General features: G+C 39.2%; 1 protein-coding gene across 1 annotated transcript in view; it reads right to left on the bottom strand.

The window, feature by feature from the left end:
• Nucleotides 1-21,360, bottom strand: part of Il13ra1 (interleukin 13 receptor subunit alpha 1) — a 61,491-nt gene that overhangs the window by 23,652 nt on the left and 16,479 nt on the right. The window contains exons 3-8 of the mRNA XM_028773161.1: nt 19,457-19,595; nt 16,914-17,034; nt 8,721-8,905; nt 6,084-6,229; nt 1,511-1,558; nt 1,098-1,230 (exon numbers count right to left, since the gene is read on the bottom strand). Of these exons, the coding sequence (XP_028628994.1) occupies nt 1,098-1,230; nt 1,511-1,558; nt 6,084-6,229; nt 8,721-8,905; nt 16,914-17,034; nt 19,457-19,595 (772 nt within the window). The remainder of the gene's footprint in view (nt 1-1,097; nt 1,231-1,510; nt 1,559-6,083; nt 6,230-8,720; nt 8,906-16,913; nt 17,035-19,456; nt 19,596-21,360) is intronic.

Raw genomic sequence — 21,360 nt, 5'->3', positions numbered from 1 at the left:
ATCCCCCCCTAAGTGCTCCCAGGCTGGTGGTTTAGACCCTGGGAGCTGTGGTTGGTTGGTATTGTTGCTCTCCTCATGGTGCCGTAAATTTCTGGCTATTTTTAACTGTTGTTCCAAGGCTTATGTTTATTCTCTATTGCCCCTAGTGGCCACCAAAAGAAAAGCAATAAGAACTCAACAGTTAAGCCTTCTCAATGTAACTTAGTGTATCAAATTTTGAGATTCTTCCACATACCCATTAGCCTTTTACCTTTCAAGACAGATTCCAGTTAGCCATTGTGTCTCCCACGATGTGATGCTCAACACACAGATTGAGAAAGGGGTTGCCACATACTTTGTCTGTTTGTGTGGTTACATGTGGAAGTGCAAATGTTCGTGTATGCACAAACCAGAGTTAAAGTCAGATGCCTTTCTACCATTTTTGTTGTTGTTTTTTGAGACAGAGTTTTTCTGTGTCACCCTGGCTGTTCTGGAACTTGTTCTATAGACTAGGCTGGCCTCCAAAGTAGAGATCTGCCTGCCACTGCCTCCCAAGCACTAGGATTAAAGATATGTACCACCACCACCCAGCTTTTCTTTTACCTTTTTTACCCTACCCTGAAACACCATCTTAACCTGTGAGCTGCACCAGTACTGCTATCCAATATTGCACATTCATTTTCTCTGGCAACCGACTCCACAACTCAAACAGGTAGCTCTCCCATCCTTTATTTTGAACATGGCTTGCTCAGTTACAGCTACTATCTTCATTTTCAAACCTATATTCAGGCTTATCTCTATTAATACCACCAAGCTCACTGCTACTCTCCTGAGTCCATTAACCAGCATACAGGACTATGATGCTTGCTTTCTGTGTTTTTGTTTGCCTTGCTGATAAAGATGGGGATAGAGCAGAGGTGAAGATAACACCCTGTGGAACTGCATGTTGTCTATTAACCCTAACTGATTTAACAGCAATTAAATGGAAAAGAAATGTTTATTTTAAATACTCTCTGGCATCAAAAAAGAATGACAGCCCCTTTCCCATTCTATTTTATGTTTCAACTTAGTTTCTAGCCATCAGTGTTTTACACCGTAATGACATTGTACTCTCTTACCTATATTCAGCGCTTCGCTCCAATCACTCCACAGGTCGTTGTCATCAAAGCATAACTCGTTTGTTTTGACTCTTACTCTGACTGTGTAGACAGTGTCAGCAAGAACACCAGGGAATTCGAAACAACTTGCACCCTTAGGTTTAAAATGCACAAAAATATTACCAGTTTATTCCCTTTAGCTCTGCTGTTGAATTATAACATAATATATTGGCCAAATTCTGTGTGGGATTAAGACTTGGATTGCAACTCTGATTGTCTGACTTTGACTCCCAAAAAGCATTGGTGATAGACTACAGAACAAAACAGTTTTCTTTTCACCATACCAAGCATTTCAAATTTACACTGTGCATGACCTTTCCCACCCCCAGTTACTTGGTGTTCAAGCCCAAATGGCCAAAGCTGAATTGACTGACCTCCATGTTTCTATCAGATTCGGAATCCTGGCATTTGTCATCTTCAAACTTGAAAAAAAAAAGTTCCAAATTAAAAAAAAGGTCTTTAGCCATTTCTAACAAGCTTTCCTTGCATCCTATTAAAAGACCATGTGGACTGAAGAGATATCTCAGCAGCTAAGAGCACATACTGCTCTTCCAGAGGACCTGAGTTTGAGTCTAAGCACCCATGTCAGGTAGGTCATAACCACTATAACTCCAGTTCCAGGAAAAAAAGGTATACACTTGAGTTTTTTCAAGTCTATAGCTAGATCTATAGTTTTTTCAAGCAAAAAATGTTGCTTAGTCTTAATATTCAAACTTCTGTCAAAGAAATATTTTAATTTTTTTAATGTTTTAGTTTTAGTTTGTGTGCACTGCTGTTTTGCCTGCATGTGTGTCTGTGTGAGGGTGTTATATCCCCTGCAACTGGAGTTACAGACAGTTGCGAGCTCTGGTACTGGGAACTGAATCTTTGGAATCCTCTTTTGGAAGAGCAGCCAGTGCTCTTAACCACTGAGCTAGCTCTCCAGCCCTTAAGCAAAAATCTTATTCCCAAACTTGTGTCTTAAACTACTGGAGACCACCTTAGTACTCCTTTTAATAGTAGTAACTACCATTTGGCAACTGTCTAGAATGTGCTACAAAGATATTTCTCTAAGGGCTTCTGATGAGTAGCTCATAATAACTCATGAAATTAGTATTATTGGAAACCACATTTTTGAGAAACCAAGGCTAAAGAAACATTAAGTAACTTTCACACAGCTTATAAGTCAGTGTGACCTCAAAGGTCAGTCTCTGTATCTTCAACTTGAACTAAGATTACTTATACAAATCATCATTAAATAAGGACTAGGTTTATAGCTTGGCAATAGAACACTTGCCTAGTATGCTTGAGGTCTTTGGTTCAATCCCCAGTAGTTAAAAAAACATTTAAGTCTTGTTGGATTAAGTTATATAAGTGCCACACACACAACATATATAATATATATGTATATAATATTATCATGTTCAATAATATATAATAAAATATGTAGTATATAACAATATATAATTATGTTATACAAATATTGTATATGTATTATATATTATATAGATAACATCTTATAATATATTATACAATGTTTACATATGTATACAGATATATAAAACTTCTGAACTAAAAAAAAAACCACATACACCAAGGATGTTATACACATAACTATAGTCTACTTGGAATTATTCTGTTTATGTGTTTGAGTTTTAATTCTTTCTTTAAGCAGATGTTCACCAGCTGCTTCCTCCCTAAATGTCACCAGCTCCTTGTGTGCTAATTCTGAGCTTTGCTGATTAGACTCTTTTTTTCTTTCTGAAAGACTACTTAAGGAGTTGTTTGTTGGAATTGCAGTTTGGGTGATGGGTAAACTGGATCATGAACTTGTACGATCACACTGGAGTATAGTCAGATATATATAGCATAGAACAGTATTGTGAATATGGTAGGAATTGTTTTCCCTCAAGACTGTCTACTTGGTGCTCTGTGTCCTTGTTTTCGTCCTCTCAATTATATTAGCAGCTGCTGATCCATACATGATGACTTACAGTAGAACGAGATCAAATCACAATGATTTGCTGACTTTGACATCTGTATGTTTGGGAAATGGTCCAGGAAAGAAGTGACATCAGTCTGCAGCTTGATCTCTCAAGAGGCACTTGACACTTGTGATTTCTCAGCAAGCAGGGCAGTGGTTCCAGAAATAGGACACCAATACCACCTGGATGGCCTTTTCTCTGCCTCTGTATGAATGAACTATCGAAACAATAGTCTTTCCTCATTCTGTTGGCCTTTTAGCTCTTCAAAAATGCTGGTATGGAACATTTAGTGAACGCCACTGAGTTCTAAAATAAGTAGTGGTATGTTGTAGTCTTTGATCTATATTTAAACGTTCCTTTGACAGGGGCTGAAGAGATGGTTCAGCCATTAAGAGCACTGTCTGTTCTTCCTAAGGAGCTGAGTTCAATTCCCAGCAACCACATGGCATCTCACAACTGTCTGTAACTGTAATTGCAAGGGCTCTGACACCCTCACACAGACATACATGCAGGCGAAATAAATAAAGATAAAATGTAAAATAAAAATAAGTAAATTGCTTAATCTATGAGGTGGTTGTACACACCTTTAATTCCAGCACTCAGGAGCCAGAGGCAAAGGCAGGCAGATCTCTGAGTTCAAGGCTAGTCTGATCTACAGAGTGAGTTCCAGTACAGTCACGGCTACACAGAGAAATCCTGTCTCAAAAGCACAAAACAAAACAAACAAACAAACAAAATCCCCAAAGAACCAAAACAGAAAACAAAAAAAAACACCACAACAAAAACAAAGAGACTTTTGCTTAAATCTTTTTAGTTTTTATATTATGCATGAACATTTTGCCTGCATGTATGCTACATGGTGCCTGCAAAGGCCAGAAGATGGCATTGAATCACTGGAGCTAGAATTATAGCCATATGGGTTCTGAGAATCAAACCCAAGCCTTCCAGAAAACCAGCCAGTGCTCTTAACCACTAAGCCATCTCTTCAGCCCCTTTTGCTTAAACCCTGATTCTTTTACCAAAAATATGGCCTTAGGGTTAACTACAATTACAGCGATCAAATAACATGACATAATAGATCCCTGGGCTTGGGTTTCTAATTGAGAGATTAGTGATTTCTGAATGAGAGTATTAAGAGAAAGTACTTACTAATATACCTACTAAATAGTCACCATTCTGAACATATAAATTGTTGCTAGTACCAAGAACAAAGTTGACACTAACTGATGCCTGCTGTGTACTTTCAGTGGAGAAAAGAGGCATAAGGGTGATCAGGTTTGAAATGGCAGCATAATTGAGGGGCTAAGTGAGTCAAGAAAAGCAGTACATGTCTCTGCAGTTTACACAGACACACCAGGGTAGAGTCCAGACTGGAGTGATCAGAATACCCACTTTGTTGTCAATCTAAACACCCCCTCCCCAACACAGACATCATTTCACTTTGCATGGAGACACCATGCTTTCTAACACTAGCAATGGCTGTATATGACTACACAGTTTCATCTACAAACACTCGGAGGGGCTCTGTTCTACTGTGGAGCAGGGCACTCCCTGTGGAGCTCAAGAATGTCAACATTAACTTATTTTACTAAGCATTTTAAGCGCTCCATGATGAGCTAAAACAACTAGACTCAGAAAGTTTATCCATTTGCAAGATACTGGGTTCCTTTAAAGACCAATGTAAGGTACTTTAATATGGAACATCTACAGGAACCTGGCAGGGAGCAAATAAAAGTGAATGGTACACTCTCTGTGGTCTCAAGGCGCCACCTTATGGAAATAAACACCTAGAATAGTCTGATTTCAAATCTGCACCCAAAACAGATTTTAGTTATTACATTTAGTGCGTGTGTGTGTGTGTGTGTGTGTGTGTGTGTGTGTGTGTGTGTGTGTACATGTGTGCTCATGTACATATAGGCGTATGACTGCTATGGCACGTTTGTAGAGGAAAACTTGCAGGAGTTAGTTCTCTCCTTCTACCCATGTGTGTCCCAGCGACTGAATCTGGTCATCAGGATTCTCTGCAAACCTCTTTATCCACTGAGCCATCACACCAGCTGACACCACTTCTCCCAATTAAGATGTAGTAAGCAAAGAAACAAAATCTCACAAGAATCTATGAAGCGTAAAATGAACAATGGGACTGATGCCCTAAGGTTACACCATATTCTGGTGAAGGCCCCACAGAGACTTCTAATTTGCGGGTTTCATATTGGTTTTTGGACAGCAGACATATGTGTAATCCAACAAACTCTAACTACTCCAATTTGACTGCATTCCTTGCTACAAACTTCATGAAAACCATGTGGTCTTTTCTAGGCCTTTACACACTTGGATGATTTTATCTCTGCCTATTGTGTAGACATCTTTCCTACCATATTTTGGTCATACCTGCCCACTCTGTCTTCACAATGCACATTTCAAGCTCATTCTGAACTCTGTGTTTTGTTTTGTTGTTTTAAGCTGCTGTCCCTTCTGACCTCAGTTCTCCACATACGTAGCAAGCTCCTGCTTAGCATTCTGTTCTCACCTCCAATGTCATTATTTCCTGTGACTTCTCTAATTCATATTTCCTCATGCCCTTCTTCTAGTCATTCTACTTACCACCCCACTTGATTTTTGTCATAATACGCACGCTGAGAAAACAGTTTACACTTACCTGTTTTCTAATTGGGAGTCTTTGTGAAGAAAAAAAAAAAAAAGAAAGAGAAACATGTTTGTCAGCTGTCACTGTCTAATAGCTGTAGCGAGAGAAAGTATCTATGACATGGCAGACAATAGCAATGTTTTAAGCAATGTAAACCCTGCAGCCAATACCACTATAAACCATCAAAACTTGCAACATGCCTAGTTTTCAAAAAATATATCGTTATTATCTCTCACAAATGTTAAGAGCTGCTCCTCATTATTATTTTAATGTAAGAAGTTAAGGTGAAAGAAAATACTCCAAGAAAAAAAAAAACTATGATCTAACAAAACCTACCTCTAAAGTATTATATAGTTTGGTACTATTGACTTCCACTTTATAAGATAAGCATCTGCTACTAAAATTCTGTGGATTCTTCCACTGCACATGTAAGGCACCATTTTTGAGGAGAAGATGTTTAATATGTGGAGGACCAGGTTTCACTGAAAGATAGAAGAAAGCAAATTAGTTTCTACATGTTTATTTAATTACATGTATATAAGATGTGATTATATATGTAAACTCGATAATGAAGGTTCACAAAGTTAAATCAAAATAGGGCTGATGGCTTTTAATGGCTTCACATGATCTGATATAGAGTTTGAGAATTTCTGATTAGCCACAATTAGCAGAGGAAGTGTATTTAAATCTGCCCAGTAAAATGGATTTCAGGAGAGTCTTTGGGGTTATCTGGTAAATGACATGAACTCTGATCTGAGTATAGGCAGAAACTGATCAAGGTAGAATCAGGACATCTAGCTGCCACAGAGAATAAAGAAGAGGCTTTCTTAGATCCAGATGTGCTTCCTCTACAAGGGCAACAAAATACGAGATATAAGAAGCTTCTGTAGCTCTCCCTCACCAATGCTAATCCAAGACCACAATTTTGAAAGTACCCTTGTCTCTATTATAAGCTATACCTTAGCTGTGCTTTGAGAACATTATGTTAAGTGAAACAAGCAAATCTAAAAAGGTGCTATGCTTCTACTCATGTGAAATGCTATAGTAGCTATAGTCAAAGAAACAGAAAACAGAAAGGTACTGCCAAGGGCTATGGGGGAAGCAAGATTAATGTTTACTATGTAACTAGGTAGAATTTCACCTTTTCATGATGAAAAACTCATAGATGTCAGGTGGTGGCACACAACTTTAATCCCAGCACTCAGGAGGCAGAGGCAAACAGATCTGGGACTACAGAGTGAGTTGCAGGCCAGCCAGAAATACACAGAGAAACCGTGTCTCACGAAAACAAACAACAAAAACAGAAAAAGAAAGATTTGTAGAGGTCTGCTGTACAACAATATGAATATACTTAACACTACTGTACTTACAACCCCAATTAAGGATAAAATATTTTTGAAAGTATTAGCTGGATCAGTTTATTTTGCAGAGGTGAACAATACTTAAGAATAACGAATAGAAGATAATGGGCAATTAACAAAAAACATGTAGAGGTCATCGTCTTGTCATGAAGAATTATTCTTTATATCACCATTAATTCCAGAAAGAACAGTAATAATAAACCTTAAAACCCTACCTAAGATAGTTTGCCAAACAAGCAAAAGGAAAATGAAGGGCTTTGCTTCAGCCAATTCCATGTGATAAACTATCCTGACATCATTCTCTTGGCCTACAAGCTAGGCTGGCTTTGGTCCCCTGATACAGTTGACTTCCAAGACTATCTGGAGAAATGATAAGCAGTGTTCTGCTTACAGATTTAGAGAAGCCTTTGTCAAATGATGCTTCTTTTTTCTATAAATCATCTACTTGGCATTTAGTCAGAATCTGAACTGCATGGCAAGTTACTGCAACAAGCAAACCAATATGCTGACGTTATTTATACAAAATTGTTTTAGATACCTGATGTCCTTTGGCTCTTACGACATGAGGTCAAAGGAGGCTATATACTTCATTTTACAAATAAAGAAGCACTCAAAAAGAGTCTATGACAAGACTCTATGCCCTGACAAGAGGGGTTACTAGGTCTTCAACTTGATATTTGGTGTTCAAGTTGAAGCCTTTTGCTGGTTAAATGTCTGTCAACTTGACACAAACTAGAGTTACCTGGGAAGCGCATCTATCAGATAGACCTGCAAGCATGTCTGTAGGGCACTTTGTTGGTTAATGACTGATGTAGGAGGACCCAGCTAACTGCTAGCAGTGCCACCTCTGAGTAGGCTGAGCAAGCCATAAGGAGAAAGCCAGTAATCAGCCTTCATCCAGAGTCCCTGCCTCAGTTTCTCCCTTTGGGATCCTGCCTTGAGCTTCCTTCAGTGATGGGCTGTGGCATGGAAATGTAAAGAGAAATAAATCTTTTCCTTCCCAAGTTGTTTTTGATCAGTGTTTGATTAAAGGAACAGAGGAAGCAAACTAACAAACCAACATTCAGACAATACAGTCAGATATGGCTGTCCTAGATGTCATGACTGACAATACATGTACCACATGGAGTTCAATATTGTGGATATGGTGGTGAGAATAGAGTTTAGCAGCAGAGCATAGTTTAGCATTCACAGAGTTCTAAATTCAGTCCTCAGCATTACTAGAAGAATTCTAGTAATACTCCTGGGGATATCAGAGCTCATCAAAGCCTTTTCTAGCCAAAAGATTAGTCAGGGACTGTATGATCAGATGAGCATCTCCTCCAGAGTATCAAAGTGAAAAGAGATCGTGGAGTGAGACAGCCCAGGTTGCAATCTTGGCTGTACAACTGATTGTCCTGTAAGTCAACAAGAAGACTGCATACAGTACTCATGTTCCAGAAGTACCATTTCCAAGCTTGCTTCTTAAAGCATCTATCAAAGAAAAGCTTATGTAAATGCAGTCTCTTGTTTGGGAAGATCTTAAGATTAAAAATCACCATCTTCAACTATTTGTTTTAACGATTCAAAAGACCTTGTTTCTATGCTGTCCAAGAGGGTTTTGGAAACTTACCAAAGGAAGTCGAAGACACTATTTTGCAGGATGGTCTAATTTTCCCAGCATTATCCTTGACCATTATTTGAATGTTCTGATGTTCAAAACTAGATTCCACTCTAGTCAGTTTAAAGGAACAAGCAATGTGTTGACCTTCTCTATAGATGTTTTCACATTGAAGACTTTTCCCTAGGCTGCTGTACCTACAAGATAAAATGTGACAACACTCTATTACTTTGAACAAGGTCAAGAAGCAAGGGTAGTCATTTTTTCTACGGCTGAAAAAAATGTCCATGAAAAGAAATATCTTTTTGCAAGGCATGCTAGCTGTTTTTAAAAGCCCATTTTCTAGTGTGCCTCATTTCATATTCTAGAGGAAAAGACCATTCTTTGTTGATGGATATTAGTATTCACAATAGCCATGGACACTGGAATCCTAACCTTCCTCTTCTGTATGAGGGAAGTTCTGAAGCCAGGATGAGAAGTTTTACACCTTCTGAAATGCATATATACTGAAACCCAGTGGTTCCCCTGTGCTCTGCTCTGCCTGTTCCTTCTTTGCCTTCTTAGTTTGTCTCCCTCTTTCTTCCCTGTTCTTAGGGGTAGAAGAGTCACTGACATCTTTCTCTACTTCTGTTTTGTGTGTGTATATGTATATATCCATATGCATGTGAGCAGATACGGGTGCAGAGGTAAGAGGGTGTTTTTCTCAATTGCTCTCCACTTTGTGAAACAGAGTCTCTCACTAAAGTAGGAGTTTTGGTACATTTACTGATCAGCCCCAGGAATCCTTCCATCTTCTCCACCCCAGTATTAAGATTAAAGGCATATACCACTGCATCCAGCTTTTTTAAAAAATATGGATGCTAAGTATCTGAATGCAAACCCTCATGCTTACAAGGTAAGCAGTGTACTGATGAAGCTGTCTCCTTGGCAACTCCTCTTCTCTATTTCTAATTCCCTTGTCCACTCATTCTCAGTTTGTCACCCCCATCCTTCCACTTTAATTTGAATTCTAGAGAACCTGACCATTTACCTAAGAATTCTTCCCAGAGATTTCTTTTTACTCCTGATAGTGTCTCACTATATAGGTCTTGCTGCCTTGGAAATCACGCTGTAGACCAGACTGTACTGGAAATTACAGAGATCTACCTGCCTCTGCCTCCTGAGTCCTGGGATTAAAGGCATCTGCCACCATGCTGCGCATCCCAGATTTCTAACTATCCCATTTGAGTGTTTCATTTTCCCCTCTTGCCTCAGAGTCATTATCTGAAAACACCATATATACCCTTCTACACACACACACACACACACACACACACACACACAGAGATCTGCCATTTCTGTCAATCTTTGCATTTCTACCAGTCAGAGCTCATTTTCTTATAGTCTTCAGATACTTTGAAATGATCTCTCTCTCCCTTCTCCTCCCCTGCCCTCCCCTCCCCTGCCCTCCCCCTCCCCTCCCCTCTCCTTTCTTCCCCTCCCCTCCCCTCCCCTCTCCTCTCTTCTCCTGTCACTAAATTCTGTTTGCCAGATTTGCTTAGAGTCTTATCTTCTGTGATATTCCCACTGGCCACCCCTCGAACTCATGATGTCACTGTTGCAGACTTCATATTTGGCCTTCATGACCTTCATTTTTAATGTCCTCCTATTACTGCCAGATCAACATTCATCAAAGTTCATTGAGCTGCTAAGATTGGAGCTGTTCAGGTCACGATTCTTCCAATACAAAACTACCCTGTTGGGACACACAATGGCTTTCTAAGTATCCCCTCTACTGTCTAGCTTTCATAAGTGGTACTGCTGACACCCTAAATCTAATTTCATCTCTATACACACCTTCCCCAGTAACTATGAGCACCTAGACAATGAATAGTATTCATTAAATATTCCCCCTCTTCTTCTTTCTCTCCCTACCCCCTCTCTCCCTGTCTCTCTTTGTCTCTTCCTTCAAGTCTGTCCCCCTCTCCTCTTCTCTTTCATATCAGCTATCAGAGACCTGTGGTTTTTAGGAACTAGTACAAGACAGTGTCAAGTCTTATATCATCTCCCACAATTGGAATTGTGCAGATTCTGCAGAAAAGAGAGATGTTTTTAATAGATAAAGAACAGAGAGTCCCAAATCCTTGACCTGTAACCTCAACACTATCTGTAGTTTTTCCTGATCTCAGGAATATCAGAACTCTGACAGAAATGCACATCTTGCTGAAAATCAGGGGTTTTTTTTTTTAAATGAAGATGTATTATATTTATTCCTGAAAACACTACAAAGAAGTGTTCTGCTACAGAAAATGTCTTTCATTTCTCCGTGTTGCTGTTTTTGAGACACAGGGTCTTAAAGACTAGACTGTCTTCAAATTCACTATGTAATCAAAGATTAACTTGAACTCCTAGCATCCTCCACCCTCCACCTCCAAAGTGCTGGGATTATAAGCATGCACCATCATGACTGTCTAACAGCACAAAACCTTTCTTCTTAGTTGTAAGTCTCTATGGATCATAAAAGAGAACTTTTAAAAATTAAGTTGCTGTCATGAGTACTTTGGGGATTAGACAGTCCTGGAATGTTTTCCACCCAAAACAGAAACCAAAGCTACTAATGACATTTTTCTTACATAACAAAAGCTTGTGATTAATGTGCCTTTGAAAAGACAATGAAAGGAACTCCTGCCTTGCACAGTCGCTTAGTTTCATCTTTCATTTTGTCTCTTTGACAGTTCATAGAAACTCGTGGACTCTGAAGATGAGTGATGTGGGGGGGGAAACATACCTAAAATTCACTAAGATGCTAGACTGGAGCTGTTCATGTCAGGCCCCTTCCAAAGCAAACTATCCTGCACTGCTCTGGGTTTGAAAACAATGATTTTGAATTCAAAAAACAACTCCCTATTTTCTGGCTGGGGATTAGGAGAAACAGTTTGGCATTTTGTACAATGTGATGTACACTGGTACCTAAGCTACTCTTGGTGTTTGCTAGTCAGTACCACATCTGGATTCTCTTTCATTTGCGGTTCTAATTGAAAAAGGGAGAAGGAAGAATGAGCTGGATTCCAATTCCATGTGGTGGAAGAAGAGAGCAGCACTGGGTGCTGACATTCCCTGCAAGGGAATACAAATAACTAACAAATACCAGTATGTACAGATGTCACAAATTGCCATACTGACCAAGAGTTACCATTCCAATCACTTCATAGAACAGCCTTCAACAATCTTCAGAAGTATTATCACTATCCCCATTTTACAGATAATAAACCCAAGGCATAGAGATAATTAAGGTTCATTTCTAGTAAGGATCTGAACACACACAGCATGGCACTAGAATGAAGAATTTGTGAGAAAGTGAGAAGGGAAGCCATGGGGCAACACTGTACAAAAGAAAGGTACCATCCAGGTAAAGTCACTTATGACCTCTGGAACTGGCTAGTGAGACTGAGTCCCTGGGATTTTAATTTCATTTAAATTAAATTGCAAACAGTCTGTGGTGGTTTGAATGAGAATGGTCCCCTTAGGCTCATAAATTTGAATGGTTGGTCCCCAGTTTTTCAAACAGTTTGGAAAAGACTAGGAGGTGTGGCCTTGGTGGAGGAGGTATGTCACTGAGAATGGATTTTGAAGGTTGAAAACCCACACCATTCCCAGTGAGCTTTCTTTCTGTCTCATAGTCATGGATCATATGTAAGCTTCCAGCTACTATTCTAGTACAATGTCTGTCTGTCTGCTGCCATGTTCCCCACCATGATAGTCATGGACTCTAACCCTCTGGAACTGTTAGCCTCAGAATTAAATACTTTATTTTATAAGTTGCCTTGGTCATGGAGTCTTAGCATAGCAATAGAAAAGTAACTAAGACACAGTCATACATTGCATCTCCTGTTTATATTATGGAAGGAACCACTGCCAAACAGCCAGCTCTGGAAATACTTTGGCAAAGAAGTAGAATCTTTGATACATGACCCTTAGGTGACAGTGAACCACCAATTTCCAGATCACTTCTTGAGCCATGTCCAATTATAGATTTTTGTTCTGCCAAAAGGTATCAACATGGGTCTGAATGCCAACTAAAACACTGTCTGCTCTCAAGCTTGACAAGAGCCTGCATCACTCCAGAGAAGAATGCTTCTCCAAGTTAATCCCAAGGAGACATTGTTTGAATGGTTTGTACTGAGATTTAGTTTATGCTAGTGTATCTCCAGAGAATGAGACACTTCCCCATTTTTCTCTTCTTTTACCAGATCTTCAAGGACAAGTACACCCCAACTGTAAGAGCTTGATTGTTTTCCTTCATAGTCTGTCATGGATTGAGGTAGTCTTTTTAAATTCTCTTTTTAGTCCCCTTCTATGGACACATTTCTAAAGGAATTCCCTGTGTTTCTAATCATAATAACTCTGGGGTTAGTAGCATAATAAACACAGGAATGCTACTAATTCCTATGGTGTCTTTAAAGCCTGTAGTAACAGCTTTCCACAGACTTTACTGTGGCACAGAGCCAGGAGACTCCTAAAGGATTATTCTGTTTCTCTGCTGGCAAGTTTTGGGAGCCAGATGTACTCAATTCTTTTTAGCTCCTGTACTATAGTGATATTGTGTTGCTTATACTTCCTAGTCCACACCCTCTCCCTGAATGTTCTCTAGTTTTGGATCCTACTAAGAATTTCACAACTGATTTATTGAATGCCTACCTCATGTGTCAAGTACTGGGGAAAACACAAAACAAAGCCCCTGTTCTCAAAGGAGATTGCCGCCTGGAGAAGGGAACTACCAGTAAGTAAACAGGAAATGACAACACACTGTGCAGAGTACTGTGTCATGCAAAAGTACTATTGGGGATATGTCTCCAGACTTGAGAATTCAAAATAGATTCTCTGAAGAGGAAATTGCATCTGAGCAAGGATGAGAACAAATGAGAGGCATTAGATGAAAGGGCAAGGTGTAAGCTGTGCGAGAAGGCCAAATATTCCTACTATTCTGTGTAAATATCCCTGTGTAAATACCAATACTGTGTGTACTGAAGTCAGTGTAAAGAATGGAAATAAATTCAATATAGGATATAAGAGGGGCAAAGGTCCAAGAAGAAGGATAAGACAGGCTAGCCAGGTGATAAGGGTGTTGTCTGTTATGTTAAAGAGTATGACCTTTGCCATAACTGTACAAGAGAGCCACAGAAGCCCTAAGAAAAGGTGTTGCAATAGGTAGCAAGAGTGAGCAAGTAAAACTGCAAAACTTCCAATGAGAACTTTTACATGGGGATGGGAGTTTGGATAAAACCAAACCTCAAGAATGGACCACATGACCTTAGGTGCCACCTGGCTTTACTGGTGCTGTGTCTCAAACTCATCAGGCTGAGCCTCTCACCCAAGGGAGAAGGGAGTGACTGCAACTCCCCAGGACACTTAGGAAGGATTTTCTTCAACAATTCGTGTGATTTGAGGAGACTGACATACCAAGCCTGCTTTAGACAAACGCACTGTGTACGAATATATTGATATATCACATAGTAGCACATAAATATGGATAATTTGTATGTATCATTTAAAAAGAATTTTAAATGAAAAAAAAAATGGGGATTTTGCCCTCCGGCCATGATCTGCCCATGAATATTTTAATATAGTACAAATATTTTCCATGATGTCATCAGGCAAAATGGTCACTGCATGATGATTTTTTTTCTTTTTGTAAGGTCTCATGCATGTGTTCTACCACTGAGTCACAGCCACAACTTGATATCCCAAGACCTTCAGAAGCCCTAGAGAGGGTCCAAGACATGCCTTTCTCTCAGAACTTTTTCTCAGAATTGTTTTACCAAACAAGACAACAAGGCCATGCAAAGGACAGACTCCCAAGACTAGATTCCCTTCTCCATCCAGCTGTCATGGTGTCTTGATATCCTTGCCCTAGTTTGATTGTTTTAGTTTTTATTTTGTTTTTGGGGGGTTTTTTTGCCAATTTTCCATAAACCTAAACATATCCAGAAAGAGGGAATCTCAATTGAGGAATTGCTTCCATAAGATTGGTTTGTGAGTGATCTGTGAGGCATTTTCTCCATTAATGACTGGTGTGGAAAAGCCCAGCCCATTGTGGATGATACCACCCCTGGGCATATGGTCCTGGGCCTGTGTATAAAGGCAAACTGAGTATGCCAGGGAGACCAAGCAAGTAAGCAGCACTCCTCCACGGTCTCTGCTTCAGACTCTACCTTCAGGTTCCTACTTGAGTTCCAGATCTGCCTTTCCTCCAAGATGGACTATAAACTGTAGGTTGAAATAAACCCTTTCATTCCATAGCTGCTTTTTATTATTTTTATATGGAAATGGAGACCCAGATGAATACAATCATCACAACTGGTAAGGGGGGGGGGTAGAAGAGGGTGGGTACAGCAGGGCTATAAGAGCCCATGACAACTAATTGTACATTTCAAAGCCAGGAAATGAGTTTGAAGGCTGTCAGTACACAGAAATAACAATATTTGAAGAAGGCGACATGGTAATTACCACAACTTGGTCATTGTACGATGTATATATGAACCAAATTATAATACAGTATGCCACGAATATGTACAAATTTAGCATTTTAAAAAATGATTATGTATAACCATGAAGTCTCCAGGGCCTTTATAAAGAGTAAATAGACCAAATTTTAAAAATCCCTCAATTTCAGCCAGACATGATGATACAGGAGTATTGCCACAGTTTAAGGCCTGCCCGGGATACACAGTGAGTTCCAGGCCAGCATAAGCTACAGCATGAGAACCTGATTCATAAACACAGAAAGGAATGCATTCTTAATTCTTTATATGTATACAAGTACATAAATGGTTCTCAGAGAAATTGTGATGCTTTTTTTAAAAGCCAGTTTTATGTGATGTATGCTGTAGAATTCCATTCCATTTCAGTGGCATTCTTGAAATAAGAAGATTATATAGATGGAGGACAGATTAGTGAATGGTTGCCAGAGGTTAGAGACCTGGGAGAGGGAAATGATAAAGAAGATGGGCTATAGGAGATGACTATAACCATAAACAGGGCAACTGGAGGGAACTGGGTAGCGATGGAACCATGTGACAAAGCTGCACAGACTGCTACACACAGATACATATGAAACTACTGTCATGCAACTAAGATTGTAGATTGTGCCAATACCAATTTTCTGGTTTTGATACTGCCTTAGAGTTTACCACTGAGAGAAAAGGAGTGACAAAAATATTGGGATCTTCCCAGATACATGTTGCAATATTGTCTAAATGGGCTTTTAAAAATAGGAAGTCTTTTTAAGTAGATGTATTTTCTATTCAACTGTCTATTCTTCTTGTGGTGTTTTGGTAGTTTGCTTTTTGATTCTTTTCCTTTTTTTGTTTTGTTTGAAGGGTAGAAATTTCTTTCTTTTCTATAGTTTTAAAATTTCTCAGTACATTGATTTATAGGTATTTATTTATTTAGTGAGAGATATACAGGTCATAGCACATGTGAGGATCAGAGAACAGCCTACAGAAATTACCACATGGGCCCCAGAGATCAAATCCTGATCCCTAGACTTAGAAGCAAGTGTCTTTAACTGCTGGGTCATTTCAATGGCCCATTTCTTTTCTTTTTCTTTTTTAGAGTAAACTTTAGGTTGCTGTGGCAACCAATGGGATTAATTATGAATTACCTATCTACTGCCTCCATAGAAAAGAGTAGGCTGGAGCTGAGTGTGTATCTCAGTGGGAGAACACTATCCATAGCATTTACAAGGTGTTCATGGTTGTTTGTTTTTGAGATAGGCTCTCTCTACAGAGCTCTGGCTGTTCTGGCGCTTGCTATGTAGACTAGGCTGGTTTCAAACTCACAGACATCTGCCTGTCTCAGACTCCCGAGTCCTGGATTTAAAGGTGTGAACTACCACGCTCTAGCTAAGGCCGGGACTTTTATCCCCATCATCACATACAAAAAATAGGCTGTTCAGAGCCAAGCTTGGAGGCATATGCCTTTAATCCCAGCACTAAGGAGGCAGAGACAGGTGTCTTTCTGTGAATTCAAGACCAGCCTGGTCTACAAAACCAGTCCAGGACAGCCAGGGATGTTATGCAGAGAAACCTTGTCTCGAAAACAACAACAAATAACTGTTCTTTTTTTTTTTTAAAAAAAAAAAAAAGCAAGGTTAAATCCAAAGGCTCCTAACACAATCAAAATCAGTATTCCAGTTAACCTGTTGTGTGTGCAATACATACTCACCAATAGTAAAGAGTGTAGTTTGTGTCAGGGCTTGTATTCTTTCCAGGAAGCCAGGAACACTTCATATAGCTCAGGTTGTGCCAAATGCACTGGAGATCAGTCACAGCAGACTCAGGATCACCTAGAAGATCCAGGCAAAAGTCCCTGTCATAGAAAACAGTCAACAACCTAAATCCTAATCTCACACTCATTTCACCAGAAGTCACCCAGGACAGTGAAAATACAAATGTAGTTGTTCACAGCTTTCTTTCTTATCTTTTTATACAGAGAAAGCATCTTTTGTAGCTCTAAAGGAACCCTACTCTTATTTTTTTGTTGTTGTTGGTTTTATTTTGTTTTTTTAAAGATATTTTTATTTATTTTATGTATGTGAATACACTGTCACTCTCTCAGTCACAGCAGAAGAGAGCATAAGATCCCATTACAGATGGTTGTGAGCCATCATGTGGTTGCTGGGAATTGAACTCAGGACCTCTGGAAGAGCAGTCAGTGCTCTTAACCACTGAGCCATCTCTCCAGCCCAGAACCTTACTCTTCTAACTAGAGAGAATGGTTAAAAGTCATATAATATTTCAACCCTATGCAATGCCTACAAAATAACTAAATGAATGCATAAATGCAAACCCCTGTGTTTTGTCATTTTAATATTTATTTTAATTAAAATATAATTATATCACTCTCCTTCCCTTTCCTTCCTCCAATACCCCCTATATCTCCCTCACGTCCTCTCAAATTGATGGCCTCTTTTTCTTTGGGTATTATTGTTAAATAAATACACATATGTATGTGTAAGTATATGAATACAACCAGCTAAGTCTGTTTTTGTTGCTTGTGTACATATGATTTCAGGGCTGAATACTTGATATTGTGTGTCTGCATATGGGTTGTGTGCCTATGAGTATATGTCACTGCAAAAGTCAGAAGCATCCAATATCTGGAGCTGGAGTTACAGATTGCTGTGAGCAACCTGACATGGATACTTGGAACCTAACTAGGGTCCTGTGGAAGAGGCAAGCCTTTTATAAAGACACAGTTTACTTTCCTATCTTCTCATCAAGGGAAATTCTATGGGAATATAAGCACAACTTAGGATTTAATAGCTATTTGTTGTCTGCTGTGGTTGTAGGGGCTCCTCTTCCCAGACTCCTCTTTTCTGACATCATTTTCTAAGTAGCCTAGAATGATCTGGAACTTGTCATGTAACATAGACTGGCTTTGAACTTGTAATCTTCTTGCCTCATCCTCCTGAATACTGAGATTAGAGGTGTGTACCACCAAGATGGCTGTCTTTATCTTTTGTTAACTCTTTGTTTGGCTGGCTCAATCTCCTGGCTTCAAACAATTCTTTCCATCTTGGCCTCACACGTAGATGTGACTACAGGCATATGCCACCACACCTGGCCTGAAATCCTCCTGATGTGACATATCTTTTGATAAAGATTTCACTTATGCCTCCACACTAATTCATTGCCTATGTTTAAAATGTCAGCATTTTGCCTTCATGCTCCTTGAAAGAATACTCCACTGAGCCATCACAAACTATTTTATGTCACAATATAATTGCTTTTCAAAGTATTAAGCTCCTAAAAAGTACAAATATAGTAGGCCAATCTGGTTTAAATCATGATCTCAGTCTCCTCACAGTCCTAAATTGTATACCTTTAAAAGCAGTACTTCATACGTTCTTTTGGTCAATGCAAAGCAGAGAGGCTTGAAGAACAAGCCATGATGTGCTAAGATTTGGAAGTTGGAGGTGAAGCTTGGCCCTGCTTAACAAAGGGCCAAGATAATATGAAAAAATAAAATGTGCTAAGTATTTATTGTAATCCTCTCAATGGCCGTAAGAGGCAGGCACTCTCATCTTATAGATGAGGAATATAGATGGGGGCGGGAGGTGCAATAAACAAATCAAGCTCACACAATTAGTAGCTTGGCAGAGCTGGGATTTAGACTTTGGTAGCTGGTGTCTGGTAACCTTGCTTTTCATTAACGTAGGCTCCTCCCTGTGCATAAGAGGCAGAAGGACTGTCACTGAAGTGGTATTAGAGGACAACGATCCTCAGCACCCAAGAGCTTTTCTTTTGATTAGTCATGTACTCAAGCTAGGCCATCATGATTATTCTTAATACCAAACTAATTTCCATATGTCATGAATCGGACAGTACTATAGGTTCCATAAAAGCACTGGGCTTGAAGATCTAGAGCAAGTCAATTCATCTTCCCTCTATCATGAAACAGATCAGGGAGGGTAAGGATGCATGCCTTACTTAGTTCAGATAAGTGGGTAGGTACATTTTAGGGAGGAAGAGAGGGAGAGAAGAAGGGAGGGAGAATGTGTGTTCATTTTTTAAAATTATAAACGGAAGCATTCTACCTATGTAGATATATCATTATTACTCAAATTCTCTGTGAGCAACTTGAAGAGGCAACATCATCAAATGTATCAACATGTAGGACAGGTACTAACATTTATTTGACTCAGTAAAACATTGAGAATAAAATGAACTCATGACCAGTGACCATGACACATTTTTATCTGTTACCTTCAGGGGGTGAGATGCACTTTTTCACCAAAGGGCTAGGCTTCTCACTTTCATTGGCACTACACTGGGACCCCACTTGTAGACAGATTTTCTCATTCAGGGGTAATTCCTCTTTACGATGAGTTTCAGGAGCAATTTTCTGAGAGTACAAAGTTAAAAAAAGAAAAAGAAAAAAAAAAGAAAGAGTAACTTCTACAGAAAACACAAAAAAGACACTTAATAACAGTCTTAGCAGACCCAAATATTTAAGAAAAATCATCAGTTCTTATTATAAGATTTACTTAAAGCTAACATCAACTTTCTGCAAGCAAACTGAAAGGAAACAATTATTAAAATTCCATCAAGATCAAGGTTAAAAATATGTCACATCAAAACTCCAGTCATCATGGAGATCTCTGGAGAAGAAGGTCCAAAGGGACACTTTATTAAGTACTTTTTTTGTGGTGTCTGAGTAAGTTTCAAGGGTTGCTAAATATATACTTCCATGCTTCATCTGGAACACAGATAAGGAAGCTTTGTGGAACCACAGAGGCCCCAGACATCTCAGATCAGACACCAGAAATCTAAGACTAAATCACAAATCTGTTTGTTATGACTCAGACCAAAGTTATTACAGGTCTCTGTAGGAAATTAACATTTCCAGAGGTGAGAGGAATAATTAAGAATGAAGCTGCTTTTAATCAGAATTCCAAAGACAGCACTTCCTGTTTTGTAAAAGTTTCTGATTCAAGTTTCCCATAGTATTTCCTTTCATAATTTCCTGGTGACCATGAAGAGGGGAGAAATGAGCACGTTGCTTAATCTACCACCTCAATCAGCAGGTGATATTTTACATGCCTGGTGCTGGCTGGGAATGAAGGAGACCTGAGTGAGTCACCTCTGAAATCAGAAAATGAGGATGCTCTCAGGAAGTCACCAACAAACCCATCATGAATATACTAGAGCCAAGATATACATACAGAGACAAAATAGTTCTTAGGCCCAATTAAGATAGTGCTCTGGAAAAGTATGGTGAGATGACAGAAAAATAGATCTTTTCAAGTAAAATCCTGGCTTGGAGAAAAGAAGTGGTGACTTAACACCAACATGGGGAATCTAGCATAATGATGCTTATCCTCATGAGGGCCTCCAGCTTGCTATTCATAGCCAAGGGCATTTTCACAAGGAATTCTTGATTCTTGGCCAAGAAACCTACTTATTACTTGGCTTCCCATATAGGCCTCTGCCTACCAGGATGTAAAAGAACAGTGCTGACAGAAGTCGTCCTGGAATGCCTCCTCATTTTACAATTGTCCCTTTATAAATGAATGTGTGCAGAGGAAGAGAGGTCTTTGACAGAGCCCATGAAACTCAAGACTGGCCCCTGCCCCCAAGACAGTGATAACGATGGCAGAAAGGCTTCCAATGTTAAGTCTCACCAATGTCCCTATTTTATCCATTACAGGTTGCTAAATGAGACTTGCTTACTCAGAGATCCTTCGTAATTCTCATCTAGGACATACATTCACTCTCTAAGGACACCATGGGGAAGTGTACTGGCAAACCTCATAAATTAGGGCTCAGTGGTACAGTACTTATCTCAAAAGTGTGATGCCTGGGTTCAATCCCTAGTATCACAGTTTTTAAGGTTTCTTATTTAAAAGAACCTTTTTTATTTTAAAAAGATATATATTTTTTAGAAAGCATAAATTAGGATCATGGGGGATCTCACTTAGAGTTTTTTATACTGTGATTTTTAAATTAATAATTGCTTCTGATATAAATTTGAATCTTATCTTCTAGGTATATGCATAATAAAACAAATATTTAAAGATAATAATTAAAAAAAAATCTCTTTCCACGATGGCACATGCCAGTGATCCCATAATTTGGGAAGTAGAAGCTGAGGAATCAGGAGTTCAAGG

This window comes from Grammomys surdaster, unplaced genomic scaffold, assembly GCF_004785775.1.
Source record: "Grammomys surdaster isolate TR1022 unplaced genomic scaffold, NIH_TR_1.0 222, whole genome shotgun sequence".
NCBI lineage: Eukaryota > Metazoa > Chordata > Mammalia > Rodentia > Muridae > Grammomys > Grammomys surdaster.
This window is presented reverse-complemented; position numbering and strand designations above follow the sequence as displayed.